Here is a 24,206-nt window from a genome sequence, read left to right as displayed (position 1 = left end):
TCCACATGGTGAGAACAAAACTGGCACACAACCAGTCCAGAATAGAGGCTAAACTGGCCAAGGAGTTTGCTTCCGAATAGAGAGAACCAGGGGCGCATTGAGCACATCTGGGGACATATCATGGATAGTCTCACAAGGTCAATAAACAGGCTGGCACATGCCACCAATAGGCAGAGTCAGCGCCCACTTAGCCTACAAGTAGAAATGGGCCACTACAGCCGTGATGTGGCGCGTGGTTTGGAGAAAATCACTGCTGCAGTTGAGACACTGCAGACAAATCAGTTACTTGGGGATGTTGGACTTGGTGGCACTCATATTGAGTTGTCAAGCAGGAGCAGCATGTCAGCCACAGTAGAACCTATGTTGCGCATGAGCAGCAGCCGCAACCTAGGGAAGGCTATTGGCATCTCTGGCAAGGCCACGCGCAGGTGCAGAAAATGACTTTTCACTGTTACCCAAAGCTTCAACATTAACATTGGAGTTATTTTCTATTGGTGACGCAACACATTTATTTTACTAGAGGTGTTATTTTCATAAGGTTACTGTGGACATGTCGTCCTACTTTACAAATGGATGTGTGAAAATTTAACTCCCATTTGCATTCATAATGACTCATGTCTTTTGTACAGCTGAGTGACTAGCTTGTGTGTAAGTACCTTTCAGGAATAGTTGTTTGCAATCTGATCCCTGCGCCTTCTCCCCTCTGCTGCAGCGCTGCCATCCCTTAGTTGTTGGGCAGGTGGTCCCGGTCCATCATCCTCAGAATCAGTGTCAGACACATCCATGGGCAGTCCACCCCTGCAGGCCATGTTGTGCGCCATGGCACATGTTGCCACAATTGTACAGACTGTCTCTGGCGCATACTGCAAAGCTCCCCCACTCTTATGTAGGCATCTAAAGCGCAATTTGAGTATTCCGAAAGTACTCTCAATAACTATCCTGGTGCGCCTGTGTGCAGTGTTGTACGTCCTTTCATGGATGTTGGTGGGCGACAGGTACGGTGTGAAGACCCACGGATGCAGAGCAGACTCACTGTCTCCTGTTGTGAGAAATATGATGTAGATGTTGAATGCTAACAGACATGCTATAACATTAACATAAGTTTAGGAACAGGTGATACAATTACCTAGGAGGTATCCATCATCAAAGTCACCTCTTTCTAACCTTTGATGTAGGCCACTGAGCCGGAAAATGAATGCCAGTCAGTCATAAGCTTTTATTCGATATGCAAGATATCTTATAAGCACATTTACAATACAAATATTACAATGTACAAAAAGCATCACTTTAGGAAGTCAGTATAAGAACACATTTAAAAAAGATAAAAGGACATGAGGTGCCCGATAATAATTTAGCTAAAAAGAGGATTAAACCGCTACTGACAATCTCTTACATCGAATAAGCCAAAACTGTTTTAAAAATTTTGCTGTTCGACATACAATAGGAGGGGAGGTGTCCGTAGTTAGAATGCGCAAGGCTACTAGGTGGCTACGTGTACCCATGTTTCGGCAAAGAGGTTTCAGCCAAAAACTCCTAGGCCTTGCATAGTCCGGGCATTCAAATAGAACATGCGCGATGGACTCTACCCTACTCGGGCAACAAGCACAGTTGGGGGACGTACGGGCTGCTGCTTTCCAATTTGATGTCACTGAACCAAGCGGGAGGGATCCAACTCTAAATTTAAAATAAAGAGCTCGATCAAAGGGGAGGGTAATCAAGTCCAGGTAGGGTTCAAAGGCCACAATGTCTTTAACTAATAAGAAGGCAACAGTAGACTTGCAGTGGTTTGAGTTTGTAATTAGTTGCTCCGCAGTCCACTTCCAGAAAAGGGCCTTAACAACTTCTTTCGGAGGGGCTGAACGTGTTGACCAGTGGTCCCCTAATCCAATCTCCTCCAGAAGCTTTTTAGTTTCTCTTAGCCATCTTATTTTAGCCCAACCCCCCAAACTCATTATTTCCCCCAGGCCATCAGCGTAGGATTTTAGCTCTTCACCCCTCCAGATTCGTGTCCATAAAAGGAGGGGGCGAAGCTGGGCTTGATCTTTAATGTTTTTACATCCTGTATCTAACAACACTGGTACAGACGGTGTGCTCAGAGGGTTAGAAATAAGGGATTTTAGAAGCTTGGTCTCCGCTGTCGCTAAGGTGTCTAGTCGGCAGTGGCCCCACAGTTCTGCCCCATACAAGGCTGATGTCACTACCTTGGCCTTGTAGATATCAATTACCGGGGTGAGTGATCTCCTAGGTGAGGCCCGGAACTCCCTCATGAGAGCTCCTCCTACTCTCCTGTGGTTAAGGACCATTTTGTTGATGTGATTTGCCCAAGACAACCTGTCCGTTATCCGAATGCCGAGGTAATCGAATTCGGACACTTTTTCCAAGGCAACAGAGTTAAGCATTGGTGGGCGGCCCAGTTTCCTTGGTGGATTTAGGACTAGATATTTTGTTTTGTCCACGTTAATTATTAACCCTTTTGCGGCACAAAACTCCTGGAAACGCGTTAGCAATTTCTGAAGGCCTTGGGGAGTCTTCGAGATCAAAAGCGTGTCGTCCGCAAAAAGCATAGTGGGGATCCGGACTCCTCCGAGACAGGGGGCGTCAGCTGGCTCTTGTTGGAGGTGTTCTACCACCCCATTCACATAGAGTGAAAATAGGGTGGGCGCCAAGACGCAGCCCTGTCTTACGCCCCTGGACACTGGTATCTTCTCGGTGAGTTCTCCGTTTTTACCCCAACGGACCTGTGCAAAGGTATGGGCATGGAGGCTAATGAGGAGGGACAAGATGTAAGGGGGTAGTCCCAGCTCGTAAAGTACCCTCCAAAGCTCCTCCCGGGGGACTAGGTCAAAGGCAGTCTTCAGGTCTATAAAGGCCAAGTAAAGACTACCCTTGCCTAGTTCCACCACCTTCCACCCCAGTAGTGCCAACCTAAACACCTGCTCTATTGTCCCCATTCCAGCCCGAAAACCTGCCTGAAAGTCCGATAGGATTTTGTTCTCCTCCACCCAATGAAGGATCCTTCCGAGGATAGCTTTACCAGCTATCTTTTGGGTGGAGTCTATCAGGCTTATGGGGCGGTAGTTCCCTGGGGCTTCCCTAGATCCTTTTTTATAAATCGGGACCACCACCGCCCCTTTCCAGGATTCAGGTACTGCCCCTCCCCTCATGATGTCGTTTAAGAGAGCAGCAATAACCCTACCCCATTCCACTGGGTATGCCCTCATGAGATCCCCCGGGAGGCCGTCTGGGCCTGCTGCCTTACGAGGCGCTACCCACCCTATAACCTTTTCAATCTCTAGGGGAGTGAAGAAATCATAGGCGTGAGGTTCAATTGCTAGTGTAAGGTTCCACCCAACATTCAGTTCCCCGTCTGGGGGGAGGTATAAAGCCCCAAAGTGTTTTACCCAGTTTTGGGGCGGGATGTTGCAGGGTCTCATAGCTGCATCGGGTTTATTCCGTGTGGCTATGAGATTCCAGAAGGCCCTTGTATCCTTACTTTTACTGGCTTGGAGCAGGTCTTCCCAGAATTTTTCCTCCCACTCCCTCTTAGCAATTTTGAGGGATTCGTTATAGGCCTTTCTTGCTTCCTGTATCACATTTCGGGGTTTGTGCTTTACTGCCTCAACTAGGTTTGCCTTAAGTACCCTACATGTTTGGGTATACCAACCATTATCCAGTTTTTTAAATTTTTTGTTACCCGACTTGCTAGGGTGTGAGGTAAACACATTAGTCAAGGCTTCCACTAAGGAGACAAAAAGCCCACTCACTCTACCCACCCCTTCTAGGGAGAACCCGAGGGTTGTCACCATATGATTTAAGAGGGTTACAATTTCTCCTCCCTTTGCCTCAGAGAGGGCTAGTTTCGCCCATTTTATTCGTCTACCGCATGGGGAGACTTCAGACTCATCCGGGGGTACAGCTACCTGGTTAGTATTGTCCTTCCTTGCGGGACACCACCACTGGTTCATGCTTAAAGAGACTGGATTGTGGTCGCTTTCAGTCGTAGGGACCACCTGCATGTCCCTTACATATGACCATAGGTATACATCTATTAGTAAATAATCTATCCTAGAGGTGTGTCCTGGCCTGTTGTACGTGTGGGCACCCCCCCTATCCGAGGTTGTCCTCCCATTTGCTGCCCTTAAGTTAAATTCAAGGGTCAGAGAATATAGCTGGAGCACCACTTCTGTCCACCTTCTAATCGGTGGGATTTCCAGTACAGGGATCCCCAGCCTGGCATCCTCCTCATCTTGGTCGAGGCCGACGTCCGAGCCCAAGGGCTCGTACGTACAGTTCATGTCGCCCGCAACCAATGTGCGTGACTTATATGGGGTATTCTTTAGCAAAGTCTCGAGGAGAGATATTACAGGAGACTTTCTCCCACCCTTGGTCCCCCGGGCATAAACGTTATAGACATTTAGGACCAGCCTTCCCCTTTGATCTATTAGGGTGATATTTTGTATGTCCGGGCAGCCTGTGGGAAACTCCTCTACTCTGCAGTCTAGAGATGCTGCGACCCAAATGAGAAGGCCACCCGAAGGTCGCCCTCTCCCTGTTTCCGACACTTGTGCAGGGGAGAAATAGGTAGAAAATCCCACCCTATGAACCGACACCAGGCTCCATGTCTCTTGGAAAATACACAGGGAGTGCTCTTCAACCCAAGCAGTAAAGCCTGGTAGAGGCAGTTTTCTTGCAATCCCTGCGACATTCCAGCTGAAAACCTTAAAGACTAGGTCCGTCACAGCTGGCGTGTCGCTGGGCGCGAGAATGTCCCTATCTGTGGTTCTCCTCAAAGGTGTCTGAGGTGAACAGGGGTCTTGGGGGGTGGCTTTATGTGCTAGTATCCCGTTTTCAAGGTTGGTTTGGGTGGATGATGCTCCATTTGGGTCTGCCCTACTCCCAATTTCCAGTCAGTAGGGCCCTGGTGCCCACAAATGATTCACCCTTATGCCCCCCGTAGGCCCTGTCCAGTGTGTCTCCCAGTTTTGTCTGAAATCAGGGGAGCTTAAACTTCCTCCAGTTAAGTTAACAAATTGCCTGGGATAGAAATAAGAAAGATCTACCACTTTAACCCCATGACCCCCCATGTTTTTAATAGGAGTACAGATCGAGGGCACTACTCTAGGGTCTTGGAAATTTATGATTATGCAATCCCCCTCCTGCGTTTTTTTCCCCTGGCCTACCCACCCTACTCTACGGACACTTAGGATGATACCGTCCACACCCAACGGAATTGGCTTGTTTGCCTTCAGCCAATGGATGCACTTATTCTTGAGTGATTGATGGTTTTCCATCTGGCCTTCCTTTAGGGGGGGAACGTTGACCATAACTGCAACAAAAGGTTGACAGTCTGGCGGGAGGTTTACTGGAGGTATCCGGCGTACTGGTTTACTAGGGACCAATAAAGTGGTAGCTGGGGCTATAGGTTGGGGTACAGATCTAGGAGCTTTCCCTGTCACTAATCCATGCGATTTGTTGCATGTGCCTGGTGTTTGGGTGTCTTTCGTTTTACCACTAGCTGTCTGTGGCTGCTTTTGTGGGAGAGACTTGGGTTTATTTATAGCAGGTTCTAAGTGTGTTGGTGGCCCCTTGTGTAATGGCCCTGCTTTGGGACGGGGAGGAGATTTGGGAGCTGAGGTTAAAGCACTATTAATATCAACCTTATTTAGACAGGTTGGGGACTTAGAGTTTCTCTGGGGTGGTGGTTTGTTCCCCTTTGCACCCGTGTCCTGATTTTCACTCACTCTGGTTTGTTGTTTAAATGTAGTTTTGAGTGAGTAGAACCCGTCAAGGGTTGATTGCTCTAGTTTATCTATCCTCGCGCCTAGACCCTTAACCTGAGTCAGTAGAGGCCTCAAGAGGCTATCTAGCTTCTCAAAGATGATATCAATTGTTGCAGAGTCAGTGGGCTCAGAAGTCTTGGCTATGTTAACATCTGAGGTTGGCCCCCTGTGAGAAGTCACAACATCCCTTCCTATGTCAACTCCATTCTCTATAGACCGACCCCTTGTGTTTCTCGTGCCAGGTCCAGAGTGCTTTCTTACTGTTTGATAAAGAGCGGCCTGTCTCACTAGCCTACCCTTTTTGCATTTTCTTGCCTTTTTATTTGGGAGCCTATTCTCCTGCCTGGTTTCGGGAGTTTGGATGTTTAGGGACTCCCTGTCTATCTCCCCATCTGGTATAACTATGGTGGGGATGGGCGTGGGCGGTTTTGGGGGCAGGGGATCACTAATGGCCTCGTTAAGGGGTTTAGGTGATACTGGCGAAGACAGTTTACTAGGACCACCATCTTCCACAGAGACAATGGGGAGAAGTGCGGCCAGATTTTCCAGCCTATCTATATTTTGCCCTATTTCATCAAACTCGGGGGGGGGGGGGTCTATAGAGTATCCAGACACACCGGGTGGAGGAGCAAAGTCCACCCTCTCACTGGCCGGTGTAAACGACTGGGCAGCAACCCCCAAGGATGAACGTCTTGAAGGGAGGTAGACCTCAGATAGGCGCTTCTCAGACATGGCAATCGCCTTTTCAATCACCGCCGCCACCCTGGTGATGAAGCGGTCCATAGTTCCTATAACAGGGCTCCCGGCAATGGACCCCCTTTCACTATCACTCCTCAGGAGTTTTCCAGAGCGGGTGGATATGATTGCAGGGAACAGCACGGGGTCTCACACAGGCCGTATGTACTCACTGCTGATGATGTAGAGGAAAGGGACGTGGCCCAGCCCAGCCTTGACAGCCCCTGACTGCCACAGACTGCCCGCCCTTTGCTCGGGCTTCGCTCGGCGTCCCGCTGGCGTCCCGCTGAGCGTCTGACAGAGCGTTAAATAGAAGGGCGTTACAGGCGGGGGGCGTGGCGGGTTGGCGGCGTCCGCTGGCGCACCTGTGAGAGCAGGGACTCCTGGATCTCCGAGTCCCTGCTAGAGCCAACACGATTCCTCCTCACCGCCTCCTGAAGCTCAGCGCTCAGAACACAGTTTCCGCCTTCCTTGAGCCGCGAAGCGGCACCCGCGGAGCGGGTGTGGCGAGGGGCAGCGGCAGGAATACAGGAATCAGTCCCAGGGCCAACGGGACGCGCAGAAGCTCCACAACACTCCACAACCAATGCATCATGGGTGCTTCCTGGGTATTTAGCTACAATATCTGTTATAATGTTCTTTACATTACACACTATTTGAATATTGAGGGAATGTGTATTTTTTCTATTCCAAAAAATATATTCTATGTGGGATGGTGGACATATGGGCACATGTGTCCCATCTATGCACCCTATTACCTGTGGGAATCTAGCTAACCTGTAGAAATCCAATATAGTCTGGTCTAATTCCTGATTGTCACAGGGCATGTATATGTGTTGGTGTACGTGTTGTAGCATTGCGTCTAGGAAGTGATGGAAGAAACGCTATAGGGCACTTTGAGATACATCACCAGCCACTGCCATGACATCCTGGTAACTACCAGCGGCTAAGAGGTGGAGGGAGCACAAAAACGGCACATGTGTGGGAATAGTATTGCTGCACATGATACTACTCTCAAGTTGTGGCTTCAAGATGTCACTGAGCTTTAGTATCACACTGCTACTTAGCCTGTACTGATCATAGATCTCCTCTTCAGTATTATTCAACAATGTCAGCTTGACTCTGAATATCCTCTCCTGTCATCTTCTCCTCTACCATGCCGCCATTATCCGCCTCCTCCTTGCTAGCCAATACAGGCCAGCCATTGTGGAAAGGTTTGTGATGCATTCTGGTTGTCTTTTCATAGGTTGTATCTGATTACCATCTGTTGCTGTTTAGTGGTAAATTGCATGCGCAATTTTGTATTTTTGCATGTTTTTGCAATTTGCGATTGTTATGTATATGCTATTTAGCGACTCGCAAATTGCGATACACAATTTGGTAGTCGCAAATTGCATGAGCAATTTTTGCTTGTCGGTAGTGAGTCCCTATTTTATTTAGGCAATTGCAAGTGGCTTTTGTACATGGTAAACGGCCATTTTAACATGCGCAAATCAGTTTGCGACCAATTCTGCGCATGCTAAAGGGTCGTACATCTGGCCCTTAATCCCCCTATGCAAAAATTAATGTGTCTTTGTGGAATGAAACTGGTGCTCATGTAAAGCGCTCTAGTACCTGCTAGCTTGGGGTCAAGTTTGCGCTATATAAAACTAAGAGAAAAAGAAATCATTCAGTGACATGTTTGTCATTAATCATTTGACTTGTGTCGTAGTGTGTGCCCCCGATGCTTTGACGATGCGCTGCTAATATGCTGCTAATGTGTTGTCACTGTCTTGACAAAATGTTAATGATACATTTAGGCGCAGATCAAGAGTCAACATGTTGATGATGTATTGATGAAATGTGGTTGATGTGTAGATATTTGGCCTGGTTCACAAAGGTAAACATACGCTTTCTTAGTCACAAAGGTATTTTACTAGTGGCATATTTACGACTGCGGAGCCTCTGCACATAAAAAAATAGGACTGTCATATTGAGAAGTGTGGCTCAGGAGTTAGAGGCGGCAGACCTGGAGCCTGAGTTCGGCCCGGGACCAGGGTTCAATTCCCCGCCTCGGTGGGTCTTGGGCTCAAAAATTCCACGGACTTGTTAATTCTCGCTCCGGTGCCTCCTCGACTCATGGGTTCACACTCTGCGACTCTGGGCAATAGCTTGCTTAATCTCCACAACGGCCCCTCGCGGTGGGATGCCTGGCTTTCACCTTGTGGATACCCTGCCAGGGTTATCTCACAGGGGAATACCAGGACGGGTTCCCTAAGCAAGCGCTGAGATGCCCCAGGGTAAGTCGTGCGCTATATAAGTTTCATTCATTTCATTTCATTCATTTCATTTCATTTCATATTTTATTATGTGCGGGGACTCCACAGTCTTAATGTTATGTTATGTTATCCGTATTTATAGAGCGCACAGATGCCCCAGCAAAGGGGCGTCCTGGAGCTTAACCATACTACTAGTAAAATACCTTTGTGAATAACAAACAATCGTAAACTTACACCAAATCTTAAGTTTACTTTTGTGAGTCAGGCCCCCTGTGTCGATGAGGACTTGTATTTATTTATTTACTTATTTTTTTATTTTGGGTGTTCCTTACACACCAAACATAGCACTAAAGAATATGAGCATGATTAGGTATTGAGGACATGACAGTGGTCAATCATGTATTGATCTTGCATTAATGCTTGGTTTTGTGACATAATGACGATGAGTTGAGTCCATGATTAACTTATGTTGTATTTTTTGCCCCATTTCAGGCTTTAGGGATACTGGTGCTTACTGGCGATCTTGGTATGCCTCACCTACGTTCGAGGACGACCTTGAGGCGCTCTATCACCAGCTGGAGCCCCTCTACTTGAACCTTCATGCCTTTGTCCGCCGTAAGCTGTACGAGCGGTATGGCGCCAAATACATCAACCTCAAAGGCCCTATTCCTGCTCATCTTTTTGGTAAGGAGTCACGTGGGAGGTTGGTGCAGTTCAAAACCTGCGCTATAGTGCCTAGAAGGCACCACATGTATCTCCCTGCACAATATTGACTTCTTGAGCTTATCTACTACTAGTTAATGACCCTGACCTGGTTGAAAAGTTTATAATAGGTAGCACTAACATGTAGCGAGACAGTTTTCGTAAATACACCCTGATTAGCAGTAGGCGGTGGGTTGTATGCACATTTCACAATGTATTTTACTTTAACAGCGAACGTTTCAGCCTGATTTCTGTAATGACTGGTATGCTGCCTTATTGTTTAATGAGCTCTCAAGCCCAAATACGTGTGATAAATAGTCAATAAATAGCATAGTTAGATACCCTCACACGTAGGGGTTGATGCTGTGTTGCCTGTGTAAATGATGGGCTTGTGATGCAATCAGCAGTGCTGAAGGTGGCAGAGGGGTCCTCAGCAGCTTCATATTATTTTGTTTCCATCTTTGTGACCCCTCAGGTAACATGTGGGCCCAGCAGTGGAACAATATCTACGACATGATGGTGCCATTTCCTGATAAAACCAACGTGGATGTCACCGCCGCCATGGTGGCGCAGGTACAGCAACAGTATACCTTCCTGCTATTAGGTGCCCTCTTGATAACAACTACTCATCACACTGTTACCATCAAGCACCAAATCGTCCCCCTCTCAAGCAGGTTCTTGATTTGTTTCATCTTTGCTTTCCTCACTTCCTACCGCCACCACCACCACCACCAAAACCACTAATATCTCCCCTAACCATAGGTAACATAGATAGCACCAGAAATCCCCTGACTTGTCATGCTGCATTTTTTAATTGTCCTGTTATGTCACATTTCTTCTGCTTCCTTCACTAGTGATTGCATGTGCTGGCAACTGTCCCTCTGTCTTGCACAGAAATAATCCTTTAAGGCATTTACCACTTTCTATGTGTGATGCAGAATGCAGCATTCATGGAAAGAGGGTGTAATGAGGTGAAATAAGGCTATTTTCATTGTTATGCCTGGTTCAGGGAGGCACAGCATTTTGTCACATTTCCAGGTTTACTCATCTCAGTAAATGTGGGATTTCATCAAAATCCATGGGTTAATGCATGGGAACACCCATGCTCCACACATAGAAAATCTCCCTGACACAGAGTAATGGAAGGCCGCGCTGTGTGCTAACTTGCATTAATTTTAAGGATAAATCCAGCACAAAACCACACACATCTGATTGGCATGGTATTGTAAATCACAGAAAACATTTTGTGTCATGGCTGCACCAAATGAGAGGTGTATCCACTATTGCAAGATGTTAGTGATTCTGGGCCTAAATGAGATAAGAAAATAGCAAGAATAAACCAGAGAAACAGCAAGCTGCAGTTATCAGTATTGTAAGAGAGAAGCTGGAAAATGAAGGACTAAACAGAGAAAGTTTTAAAGCAAAAGGAGAAAAGTGGTAAACCAGATTATTGAAGCAGAAAACCAATAAGAAAGAAACAGGAAAGCAGTAAGAAGGCAGGTGGAAATTAATAAGGAAGAGGTAGAAATGGTAGTGTAATAGGGATTCTGCGCAAACACAGAACTGTGCACAGAGACTTAGGACCTCAGTAAATTAGGGTGTGCCAAAACTCACCTTAGTACCCAAAATCCCCTACCAGGCTAGCAATCAGTGTCACATTAGCTCTTCGTCCTATAGCAAAGAAACCAATGATTAGACAACCTAGAACATGCGACTTAAAACCATCTCAGGAATGGTGGAAAGTGAGAACACTCTTTGGTTATATGTTAATACCAGTCCACAACAGGAGTAAAATAGAGACACGGTAAGGTTAAAATGTTTATTTTAGCGACGTGATCTCAAGCGCAGTATTTTAATCAACATCAGCATACATATAGATAATACTAATACGGACAGCATGGTTACAATTCCATAAAATACAAAAGGAGGAATCATATTACAATGATAGTGCAAACAGGTGCTAAAAGCGCCTATTTAAAGCACCCTCCATATCAAGGAACTATGTATTATACAACTATAGAAGGTCTCTGGAGTTTTCTTAGGGGGACCCCATTTACCTGTCCGCTCAGTAAGTGTAAATTACATCAGGACCGGTTAGTCTCTCTGCATGCCTGGAATCTTCAAAATGTGTTCAATTCTGGCAAGTCTGCTATGATAAAGGCGCCAGAATCCTACTCGGCTTGCAGCTGCCAAATTGTTGTGTCTAGAATGTATTACACGGACACGCTGATAAAGAGGCTCGCAGGATATGATAACCTTGGTGGCTCAGCACTCACTGTGCAGACTGGGGACACGATGTATGTCTAGAGATGTCGAAAAACAACCCTTTTCTCATGTATAGACCTTTGTGAAAGCTAACTCAGCAAAAACAGCTAAGCAGTGTTGTGTGCAAAAAGCAGCAAAAAGGAAAATGGCGTTTAGACATCTAATAAGTCATGCTAACTTAACATGCTCGCAAAAAGAGGCCCATAAACCACACTACAGTAGGGAAGATGTAAGAACAGAAAACCTACAGGAAAATAGCAAGATAATGCAAGAAAATAGAAACCAGAAAATGGCAAAGTGTAGCGGAAGTATAAAATGGTAATTGGAATAGCAGAAAAATGGTAAGACACGAGAGACATACAGTAAGACTACACCAACAGTTGAAAAAATATTAAAAAGAAAACAGGAAATGGTAAAACAGCAAGCCATGAACAGGGAGATAGAGAAATAGCAAAAAAGGAGCACGAAAAGTGTAAGAGGTAAGCAGAGACAATGTAAGAAGGGCACACAAACATTGTGAAATGAAGGAAAAAAATGACATAAAGTCAGTAAAAAGGAAGATAATAGTAAGAAGGATGCAGAGAAACATTAGGAAGTAATCTGTAAAATAAAAGGAAAAATAGTGTGAAGAGATGTGAAAATTTTATAGAGACTGCAAAATAGTAAGAAGAGACATTGAAAACAATGAGAAGGACAAGTAAGATAACGAGAAAATGTCATGCAGATGGGAAGAAAGTATTTATATCGTAAGATTGAAGAAGAGAAGAGAGACATGGGAAAAGAGTCATAAGAAATCAGGAAAATGAAACAGGAAAACAAAAGTTAGTAGCACAGGAGTAAACTGTAAAAAGTAAAGCTAAAAAATTAAAGCAGAGAACCAAGAGGGGTGCGGGAACATGATAAACAAGTAACATGGAAATATAAGTTTAGAATCATGAAATCTTTAAAGGAAGATCAAATATTGAAGACGTGGTAACTCATAAAATTCATATCATAACAGTGCATGTGCAAAAAAAATAAACAGCAAAACACACAAGATGATGGACGGAATGTTGCACAATGGCAAAACATTCACCCCCAGTGACAGATCTGGGTTTAATCCATCATTATTTTGCTCACCAAGCCACCCCAGTTCAGACATGGCCATATGCAAATCAGTCTTAACCCTGTGCCTCATGGGAACAGTCCAGCCCGAACTGCCAAGCCATGTCTTCCCTGGTCCGGAATCAAGCATCCTAGGACCGGTTTCTGGCTATCAGCCGTCTTCAGCCAGGATAGCTTGACTCCAGTGGCTTAGTGATAAAAAATAAACAAGCAAAACAAGTAAAAGTCAAGTAAAACAGGAATAAACCCAAAAAACAAAGAACGTGTATTTTGGAAACCTAAGCGATCAGTGGAAGGGAAAAATATGGATCTGCAAAATATGAGGAGCGAATAGGATGAATTCCAAACTTCTTGCTGCTAAATGGACGAGATTTTTGAGAGCCTCTTAGACATGCACATGATTTTAGTGAATAAATGGGAAGTATGGCAGGGAAGGAAAGATATGAGCTGGAAGGAGCAGCGAGGAGTCTGGAGATAATGAAGGGAGGGGCTCTGGGGTAGACAGAGAATGGGCAGAAACAAAGCAAACCAAGCAACACATTGAACCAGGCCGGAAGTCATTACTGTGCTGTGAAAAATAGCAAAGCAAGAATAATTCATGAGAAAAAGAAAGAGGAATATGGGAAACTGACATAATGCTGCTAATAGGGTCAGAAGACAAGGAGAGCTACATGGAATAGTAGAGCTTGTTTGTTGCAGCCCTTTTCAGTGTGGCCTCACAGTGCTTAATTTGTAAGACAATAAGTGCCATGGCTTTCGGTAGGAGGCCACTACAGCTTGACCCACACATTGCCCCTGCCATGCTAACACTGATAGTAACAATGTAACTACTAACCATCACACTCCTAAAAGTATGACAATTCGGACTATTACAGGCCCCCACAGCTACAAGAATGGCTTGGACAGCAGCTAATAGTAATTTTAAATGTACATTGAATTAATAATTAACTGTTGATGTGGTCATTTCTAAATTAGCCAGACAGTGCTACCTTGTTGCAGACTGCCACATGCCCCAGTGTTGGTTGAAAATTAAGTGCAGGTGCCGGGCACTGGATACCACTGGCTCAAAATAATCACTGGCCTTGGACATCACCGACCCTCACTGAGTCTCATCCTCCTGGGTGTGATCTCTTTGCCTGTATCTTCCATCTTGTAATTGTCTGAGTAGGGGCGGCCTTTGTCAGGCAGGCTCCCTACTCCAGCCTTCCAACTGCTTTCCTTATCACCCTCCACATCTCCTCCTCTCCTGCTTCCCTCCTTATGCCTTCCCATCCTCAATCACTCCTTTTCATACTCTACTCCCCTTACCCTGCCTCCTTCCTTCTCACAATTCTACTTTCCCTACTTAGATCCTGCGCTCTCTTTCTGCTGCTTGTCCTCTACCTTTCCCATTCTTTGAAACTTTTCCTCGAACTTCCTCACTCTCTCTTGCCCTCCATGCCTTTTGAATCCCTCCAACTAGCTTTTTCTTGTCATCATCCTTCCATTCATTCTTCCACATCATGCCCTCCTCATTCTCCCTTCACCAATCAGCAGACAAAGATCAGAAATTGAGTAGTAACTGGTTGACATCTGGACAAAGGCTCCCAGGAACTAGTACATAGTCACCTTATGGGTTTTTGATGAAAAAAACAAAATCTTATCCGGGATCCAATACAATATTTTTATATAATTTGTTTTTATAAAATGTTGGTCTAATTGGCAGGTGCCCTATGGATGTTCTGGGGAACATCCTTTGCAACGCAACTTTTACTCCGCACTACCATTACGACGCAGCTATTGCAACGCAAGTCGTAGGATAGGGAATAGTTTAATTTTCTATCCAACACCTTCCCTACTATCCACGAGGACTGGAGTTGGAATAGAAAATTAAACTATTCCACTATCCAGCGCCCCCCAACGCAAGTCGTTGTAACGACTTGCGTTGTAAAAACTGCATTGTAATAGCATGTGGAGTAAAAGCATGCGTTGTGATGTCATACATCCGATGTTCTATTAGCTACTTTCAAGCCCCTTTGTCCTATTACCAGCCGCGGCCGCTGCAGGTTAGGGCGGTGGGGCCAGGTGAGGTTTTTTTTCAAGAGATGACCACGAGGGACAATTAATTATTCATTTAATTTTCCCTTGTGGTCGTCTCTCGAAATTCCCTCTCACCTGGCCACACCGCTCTTACGTGCAGCGGCCGCAGCTGCCTATTACTGTCATAGCAGGCCAAACTACTTCCCTAAAGGATATTTTATAAGAATTGTGTAATAGACTCCTATGTGATTCTGCCATAGACGTTCTCTGCTGCTCACCAATGAGTTTGCTATTCTTCCTGTTCTAAGCTGGTTTCAGGAATCCCTGCCCTCCTTGTCCTCTAATCAGTGTGTGCCTTTCTATGTGCTTCTGCAGAACTGGGATGCAAGATACATGTTCAACGTCTCAGACGAGTTCTTCACCTCACTGGGCCTTCTGAAGATGCCGCCAGACTTCTGGGAAAAGTCAATGCTGGAAAAGCCGAAAGATGGACGCGAAGTTGTGTGCCATGCCTCCGCCTGGGACTTCTACAACCGCAAGGATTTCAGGTGAAGCAGTAGGAGGCAAACAAAGGAGATCCACGCAGGAAGTGATGGACTTGGGAAACAAGGGGGTCTTAACGTGCAAGAACTTTAAAATGCAATTTCCTGAAAGTCAGAGAACTTGGGAAAGTACCTGCCTTCAGCAGGCTCAAGTGATGACTTCCCTTTCTGTCCTAGGACACAGCCCCTCAAAGCTTCTGCTCTGAGCACCACAAAGCAGAGCCTGGGATTTGAAGCTTTAATGGTAAATGTCACTCAGTATTAAACCTTTGAAATTATTTCATGGTACTTCCATTTATAAAGGTTTTAGTGTAAAAATCATAAAAGAAAAGCACAGATAATGCAATCAATAATCTATAGTGCGGTGCTAATTACTTTAGTTTCAGCTTTTGGTGTACGGGGTCACTTATTGGAGAAGGCAGGAAAAAGTCAAATTGATGGTCTCTTTTCTGCATGCCAAGCTGTAAAGAAGAGGTTTGCAGTGAAGGTCTCTAACATGTACCTCAGACACTTCTTTGGAAAGGCTTCAATGCCATGTTTTTGCCTAGGACCTCAGTCCCATGCCTGTTATGCGGGAGGGCCTGATTGCAGGCAGGGACCACTCTGATTGGCGATCAGTCTTTGGGTTTCCTCGCTACTTCTCCTTGCCAATCTTAGGACGAGGGTCATGGACCTAATATGGCGCTGATCCCGGGTGCTGCCTTAGTATACGTCAGGCCGCAAGTCATCGGGGATGGCACCATCGTGGTGGGAGCCAGACCGAGGGAATTTTATGGACGAGGGAGCAATCACAGGCAAAGTCACATTTCGAAACTCAGGGCCCTATTTATGAGGCCGTGCGTCACTTTTACACCGCCGGTGTGTCACTTTTTGTGACGCACCAGCGGCGTGAAAAATGTGCCTTGTTACACCATATTTACAAAGTGATGCATCTAGGCATCTAGGTAGATGCGTCACTTTGTAAACCCCTGCGCCACATTGCACCTGCACCAGGTATAATGTATGCAGGGGGGCGTTCTGACGCAAGAAAGGGTCATAGAACTCAATATCTTATGCCTGCCACCCAGCAGGCGTAAGACTGATGCAGGCCCTTTCACATGGGGCTTGCCCCATGTGAAAGGACACATTGCTGGAGTTGCGTCACTTTTGTGACGCACTCCAGCAATGCGTCACTTTTGCGCCATACAGATATGTCAGAAATACTGACGTATCTGTAACTCCTTGCAACATGATGCGTCATACAGTAAATATGACACATCAATCATGTCGCAAGGAAGGCACACTGAGAAGTGACGCATCGCTGCTTTCACGCAGCAATGCGTCACTTCTCATAAATGAGGACCTCAGAGTTGTTGAATTTGGTAGTTTAAATGGGCAGCTGGTGTTTAGTTTTGCCTGTCATCCGTATTTTACTCAGCAACTGTCGCTAGTGCAGAAACAGAAAAAAGAATATTTGCCCCAAGAACATCAAAATACATAAAACCATTGTTTTGAGCGCTTCAATGCACCTTTATCGCACAGGTATAGAATAATTATGGGTGGAATTCTGCACTTCTTAAGAGTGTCTGAACCAGGCAACAACAATGGAGGAGTGCTGACACAGAGGCCATTCCCTGTAAGGCATTGGCATTGGCCACGGCACCCAAAGGACTTGCATTCTCCCTTTTTCCAGGGGTGTCACTGCAGCATCTGTTTCTTCTTAGATAGGAGGCAGCCACTGCCATTAGCAAGAAAACACAAGATGACACACTGGCACTGGCTGTCTTACTAACAGAGCCATTATTAGCCACTGGGAATGCAAGGGGGCACATGAATCAGAGCACAGTAAGTGCGAGGAAGTTCATTGCCCATTGAATCTGCTATAGAAGAGGGTCAGTTCGACAGGGGAACCATGCCAGGGCCATTTGTGTGACATAATTACCACAAACCTCTATACTGTTGAAGAGTTAAAGAAATAGTTTTGTGGAGTATCCTCCCTTCACCTCTAACAGACAGGACCGGGCGCATGCTATCAAGCTTGCTTCACCTCACACCTAAGATAGGAATATCCTTTCCATAAGTGACATTGTAGTTAGTACTTGATTATGAGTATTTGTCATTCTTTGAACTACTTCATTGCTGTTGCTGTTGTTTGGGGCTGGGGATATGATATTGTGAAGAATCACAGCTGCCAAGATTGTGACTTTATTCTGGAACTATTTTTTCCACAACCAAGCTACAGAGGGTCTCTAACCCTGAGGAATTCTGCCTTAAGATCAGACCCGGGATAATAAAGGTTCTGGAGCCTTGTAGCCCTAGGAAGCCCTGGGGTTTACCTCAGGAACTAGCAAGGGTAAGGCACAAAATCTGTGGCTGATCTCTATCGCCTTCCTTGCTTCGCTTTAAGTAGGTAGCTACCAGGAAGGGTTGTGGCCCATCACACACGCCACCTGGAATCCATCGAACATTTACACATTTTAAGGTATGTAAAACACCAGTTTATGGAACATTGAGCGCTCTAACACCGTAGTATCCATAAAGTCTGCACCAATGCATGGAGATAAATGGAAGAGGGACAATGTATTTGCTTTCATCCTTAACACTACATGTACTGGTGCCGCCAGTTGTCTAGATGTGAGAAACAGAGCCATTCTTTTCAGCCACTCAAGAAACAAAGATTAAATAGATATCTCACCTACAGGTTTTACCCAAGCACCTCTTTTTTTCAAAAACAAACACTGGTAGAACAAAACACAGAGGTCTCTGATTAAGGAAGGGAATCTCCTGGACGAGATGATAACACTGAGTAATGAGCAAATTGAGAGGAGACTTCCAAGGGTAGCCAATAATACAAATGGTCTATGAACCAGCAGAGCTTTTGTGATCATAAGATAACAGACAGGCCTCAACAATAGGCAAATACTTTCCCCATATTTTAGTACAAAGATATTAACACAGTGGGTACACTTCATTGGTCAAATGAAAAAAACTGAGGGGCCAGTGTACTGTTGAAGTTCCTTGGTAAGAGAATAATACACAGAGGTGTCTGAAATGGGGGTGGGCCCTGAGGACCAGAAGATGCGATACCCAGGTCTGACAAATCAAGGATGCCTTTCCTCACCAAATGATAATGAAGAGAGTGGTCTCTCAAGGGGAGAGGACGGATTAGTGTTTGGATGATGAGAAGGCTTTCTTTTGTCAGTTGTACACTTTTAAGAGGAGATGAGGGGCGGCCGCCTGATGGTATGTTCCTTCTTCTTCCAGAATAAAGCAGTGCACCACGGTCACCATGGAGCAGCTCTTCACCGTCCACCACGAGATGGGCCACATAGAGTACTACCTGCAGTACCAGGACCAGCCCGTGACCTTCCGCAGCGGGGCCAACCCGGGCTTTCATGAGGCCATCGGGGATGTGATGTCTCTGTCGGTGTCCACTCCAGGGCATCTGCATAAAATCGGCCTCCTGGAGAGTGTCACCAATGACAATGGTAAGTTCTCCTTGCTGGATCATGTTGCGCGCATCGGGGCGAGCTCTTCTGATAACTCTGTGATGGCTAACCTCAGACTGCGGCCTGCCTACTAGCGCAGTGTACTAGAGCACAATAGAGCTCAAGGAATCATGAAAGTCCCTGGCGGAGGCTGTATCTCAAGGGCGTTTGATAAGAGAGAGATTAGAGGAGGGCACACAAACATTTTGATTTGTTAACCTCTTTGTCATATTACTCCAAAGAGGTTAGCTAATTTGCTTCAACCAACATCACCAGAGTCACACTGGGGACTAGACTCTAATTTCACACTGAGGAGTGAGATCTAATTCACATTATTTGACTCTACTGTCATTTGTATGCATGGACTATGATGTTACTGTTAGGAGTGGACCCCAGCTGATGACTGAACTCCAGTCTTCAAACTGACAATCTCAAATTGACAGCTAGACTCTAACTTCACTCTCATGAATAGTCTCCTGTATTGCACTGACAACAGTGCAGTGACCTCACATCTCTCATCTCAAAGGAAAGACTGAACTACAGATTAACACTAAGGAATGGACTGTAGTCCCCCAACAAGGGGTCGACCCCAATCCCACTTATAGTTGAAAGTGAACCAGTTTTCTCTCATTAATGACTGAACAATATTGTTACATCAAGGAATATTCACAAAACCCTTATTAATTACAGGGCTAGAATCTAACACTGAGGAGTGGATTGGTATCTACCACTAAGGACCGGACTCTAATCCAACACTGAGGAGCAGTTTCTGCTATTGAAGCTAATTTGACACTGACTTGTGGGCTCTAGTGATGCAAATTGGATTTAAATCTCATACTGAGAGCTTTACACAATTATTATGCTAAGGAAGGACTCCTATGTCACACTGAGAAGAATGAGTAATTAACACAAACTGCTTAGGACGACGACTGGAGTTCAAACTCATATTGAGAACGGAACTCCTATCACAATCTAAGGAGTAGACCTAAATCCCAGGCATTGGAGTAGATTTTCACAAACTTATTCTAAAAACACTATGTGTAAATACATTCTCTAAAGATAGAACAATGTTTAGGACTGCCTGCGAACCTAAAGATGGGAGCTACTCCTTTGAATCAGGGTTTCGGGCTAATGCTCGTCTGATTGAGTAATTTCTCCTACACTAAACAAGCCATGAATATTCCAACCGGAGTCCGTCTCCTCCTCATCTTAATTTCATCCTCATTCTTTTGGAAACAGAGAGTGACATAAACTACCTGCTGAAGATGGCACTGGAGAAGATCGCCTTCCTGCCCTTCGGCTACCTGATCGACCAGTGGCGCTGGAATGTCTTCAGTGGACGAACGCCTACGAACCGCTTCAACTATGACTGGTGGTACCTCAGGTAAATTGTGGTCTTTCAATGTTACTACAGATACTACTCATAGCAGTTAGGAGAGAGTGCCTGTGTGTCTTCACTCTCATTTGAGACTTTGCTCATAAAAACATGAAACAGTAAAGTCCAGTGTGGTTTTCAGAATATCTACAATGAATATTTATGAGAAAAAATGAAGTCAGCGGATATTATTTACATATTTGTCTAGTAATGAAGTTCAAAGGAGAATATTTGCATATTTGTTTACAAGAAACCTCAGTAGAGATTATGTGCATATTAATTTTGTGCTCATGAAAATCTAGATGGAACTTCATATACAGTGAGTCATAGCTTTGATACCTATTTGCACTGCATGCACTAAATGAGGAGCTGGATGGTGGGCGATTTTTAGGAAAAAGTAAAGAAATAAAGAATGGATATCTAGAGACAATCATCGAAGTATAGCAACAATAACTGCAAATGTATGTGTTGCTTATGCATCACCTTTAAAAAGGAGCCTATATGGTCTTAAATGCTAGAGACCTAACATATGTGATAGACTTACAAATTATCTAGCTGTCAAATCTAGCTGTCAAGTCTGAAAACTCTACAACAAATAGCAAACTTGGCAAGAATGTTGGAGCATGATTTTATTTATTTATATGTTGTATTGGTCTACAATGTTTAACCTTACTGTGCCTCTTTGTGCCCTAATTTTCAGAACAAAATACCAGGGAATTTGCCCACCGTTGGCAAGAGATGAAACCCAGTTTGATGCTGGTGCCAAGTTCCATATTCCTGGAAACACCCCATACATCAGGTACGTGAAGACGTCGGATTCAAGGTGGTGGCGTTTGGCCCCTACTATGTTAACTCTACGAGGATCAAGAGTGGTACATTTTTTAGATGAAAATCCTCCTTCAGCTAGAGATATATTCAAGAAGAAACAGGTCGAATGAAGAGGTGTCCTTGGGTAGCCAGAGAGCTTCATATACAACAAACAGAAAAATCAATTAGATAAGTTCAAATTTATTGAAGAAAATGATCACTCATTGATGATGGAGGAGTTCAAAAGGCATCCACAGTGTATATTGTCAACAAAATTCATTAATAGGTTTAAAATATTCATGGTAGTAAAAAGAAGAACTGCCAAAACGTTTTGTTCCACATATTTGGAACTCTGCAGGGCAACTGTCATTCACAAGGCCTAAACATTATTAAGGTCCAAAAGTAACATAATTTTTCTTGTGTGTCAAATGTAGAATTATACCTTGAAAAACCAAAGCCTGCCAAAGCATGCCTTCCATCTGAAGCATGTAATCATTTAAATGTAGTACATTGTGTCAACCAAAGTATGGTAAATGTAACACTTGGTAATGCGGTGTTTTACCTGTTCCTTGTGCATTAATACCATACCTACCTGGATAGTCGTATCAACACCTCTAAGCGGGCTGTTGCTCTTCATAGGCGGAAGAGCATCACCCCACCTGCTGGCGCAGTGGTAAACACAGAATATTAAAATGGTCATTACCATTTTATTATTATGTGTGCCAACGGCCCGGGTGCAGGAGTGTGAGGAAGCAGGGCGGGCAGATTCCTGCGGATTGCAAGATGTCTCCCAGGGCTCAGTGCACATGTCGGAGTGGCTGGCGGTCTATATCCGGCCTATCAGACATGCACACTTAAGATCCAGCAATTCTAGGGCTGAGAAACAGCCGGGGGATTGATGATACAGGCCCCCAGCCTCAAAATGAGTGCTGAGTCAGTCTGTTCCAACCAATCCTGGAGCTGCTCTCATGCTGATAACAGCATGAGAGTAGCTCCAAGATTGGATGGATTTGTGCTGCACTTGGAAGGAAGTCCTTCCCTTTCCTTCCTGCTCCTCGTCACCCCCAGGATCGGTGCGGGGAGAGGAGCACGAGACAGATGGCAAGGCAGCCAGCAGCATTTATGGTGAGTGCTGCACCATTTATTAATATCACCAGCTGCCACTGCGACTGCGCATTAGAAATCTTTTCTCATATCTCATAGCCTTCATTTTCTCTGTAGTAGTTGTACGTCATTTGAAGTATCTACTAAAAATGGCTTAAAACATTGTTGCTGCTCAACACGAATTTAAATGTTTTCTTCTCAACCTTGCAGATTTTCTTTGCTATGTGCAACTGAGTTTGTACTTACCTAACAAATATCACAGGTGCTACAAATAAATAAGTCCTGACACAAACCTTGCCCTTGACTCAGGACATATTTCGTATTTCACTTAGTTGGTACTATACTGATCTTCACAGCTTCAGCCAAAAAAGGCGATACAAGGTTTGTGCGGGAGACTTTTCTAGAAAACATTGTTTCTCTCCTATTTTATATTTTTTAAATATTTGTCAGTATTGTGGACTTCATGATCCATTAAGATTTTGGAATTTAAATTAAAAACTCATCAAGTTAAAACCTTTGAAATTGCACACATTCCTACAATAAGCCAAACATATACATATACATCCTTGAATGCCAGACAGGTGGCAACCCTATGAAGATCCCTCCGTTTAGAGCACTCTTGGGGCCATATGTACAAACAACAGGAATTCAGATTTTCTAATTGCAATTCTTTAGGAATCGCAATTAGGACATCACAGTTTCTAATGTACAAAAGAATAAATAGTGATTCCTAATGGGTTTGCAAATCGACCTACTTCATGAATACTAATAAGGTAGGTCGCAATTTACGACCCACTAGGAATCACAGCCATCACACGGATGGTGGCCTGCTAAGTTGAGCAAATCACCATTTCTGTGATTGCTTTTTAATAAAGCTATCTTTTTTTCAAAAAAAATGCTGCAGGTTTTTTTAAAGGAAAATGGGATGTATTTAAAACGAAAAAAATGAAACTTTGAAGCTTAGTTCTCAAATGAGAAGGGGTCCCAATGGGTTATCACCTCTTTTAAGGAGTCAGTAAAGTATTAATGTTTTGCTACCAGAAATCAGTCGCAACACATTAATCCATCCCATTTATATTCCGTATTTGGAAGGGATGCCCTAAACACGCCCCTTCCAAATACCGATTCACAATGTGTTGCCCAATCGCAATGTGCTTTGTACATACGAAAGGTCATTTTGCAGTCATAAATGGCCCGATTTTGTGAATCAGGCTATTTCAGACTGCAAATATGATTGGTACTTTTGGCCCCTATCCCTCAAAGGGCATCACTGGAGGAATTTAGCGGAACAGCGGCTGATGCGTCAGCCAATGGCCTTCTTCAACGGTATTCCAATAGCTGAACGCTCGGGTGAATCCTTTATTTGATGCCAGCTAGTTGTGCCTGCAGTGTCACTCATAGAGGTGAGAAATATCTGAAAAGATGTGAGTAATGGTTGGACACAAGAATCGTGTATGAGAGGCATCCTCATTGATATCACTTATAAAAATAATAACTGATGGATATAAATGCTTGAATCTGTCTTAGCCCCTGGTACTTACTTTGAGTAGCTTTCTGTCCATTGTTTTTGTCCTTTCGTACTAATATTTATTTACTGATTGACAATCTTTATATTGCACTGTCAATGTCACTTAGACATCACTTCAGATCTCTGGTTTCATTGTCATAAAAATGATCTGTGTAGTTGCCAGAACTGTGAAGTGTGAGCTCACCATCTCCTGTATTCTTCAATTGCACTTGCAAAAGTTCTCGTGTTTCTAACCAGCTGTGTCCCTCATTTCTATTGAGCAAGATGTTGAATCCCCTTCACCATTCACCTGGTTGTGTTTGTCTTCCTGCAGCTCACTAACGTTCATCTTTTGTTGGATTTTCAGATACTTTGTGAGTTTTGTCCTGCAGTTCCAGTTCCATAAAGCCCTGTGTGAGGCTGCGAAGCAAACTGGCCCGCTGCACACCTGCGACATATATCAGTCTCAAGAGGCCGGCCGGATACTTGGGTGAGAGCCAGGGTTGGCATAACAAGCTAGGGTCAGGGTCAAGAAGTAATA

At 44.6% G+C, this 24,206-nt stretch overlaps 1 protein-coding gene across 1 annotated transcript in view; it reads left to right on the top strand.

Annotated features, from left to right (window-relative positions):
- Positions 1-24,206, top strand: part of ACE (angiotensin I converting enzyme) — a 212,610-nt gene that overhangs the window by 93,467 nt on the left and 94,937 nt on the right. The window contains exons 5-11 of the mRNA XM_086923822.1: positions 9,266-9,457; positions 9,951-10,048; positions 15,239-15,411; positions 18,649-18,872; positions 20,112-20,256; positions 20,948-21,046; positions 24,033-24,155. Coding sequence (XP_086779948.1) covers positions 9,266-9,457; positions 9,951-10,048; positions 15,239-15,411; positions 18,649-18,872; positions 20,112-20,256; positions 20,948-21,046; positions 24,033-24,155 — 1,054 coding nt within the window. The remainder of the gene's footprint in view (positions 1-9,265; positions 9,458-9,950; positions 10,049-15,238; positions 15,412-18,648; positions 18,873-20,111; positions 20,257-20,947; positions 21,047-24,032; positions 24,156-24,206) is intronic.

Source organism: Lissotriton vulgaris, chromosome 5 (assembly GCF_964263255.1).
Source record: "Lissotriton vulgaris chromosome 5, aLisVul1.2, whole genome shotgun sequence".
Classification (NCBI taxonomy): Eukaryota; Metazoa; Chordata; class Amphibia; order Caudata; family Salamandridae; genus Lissotriton; species Lissotriton vulgaris.
The sequence above is the reverse complement of the archived record's forward strand: the minus strand, read 5'-3'. Positions and strand labels throughout refer to the sequence as shown.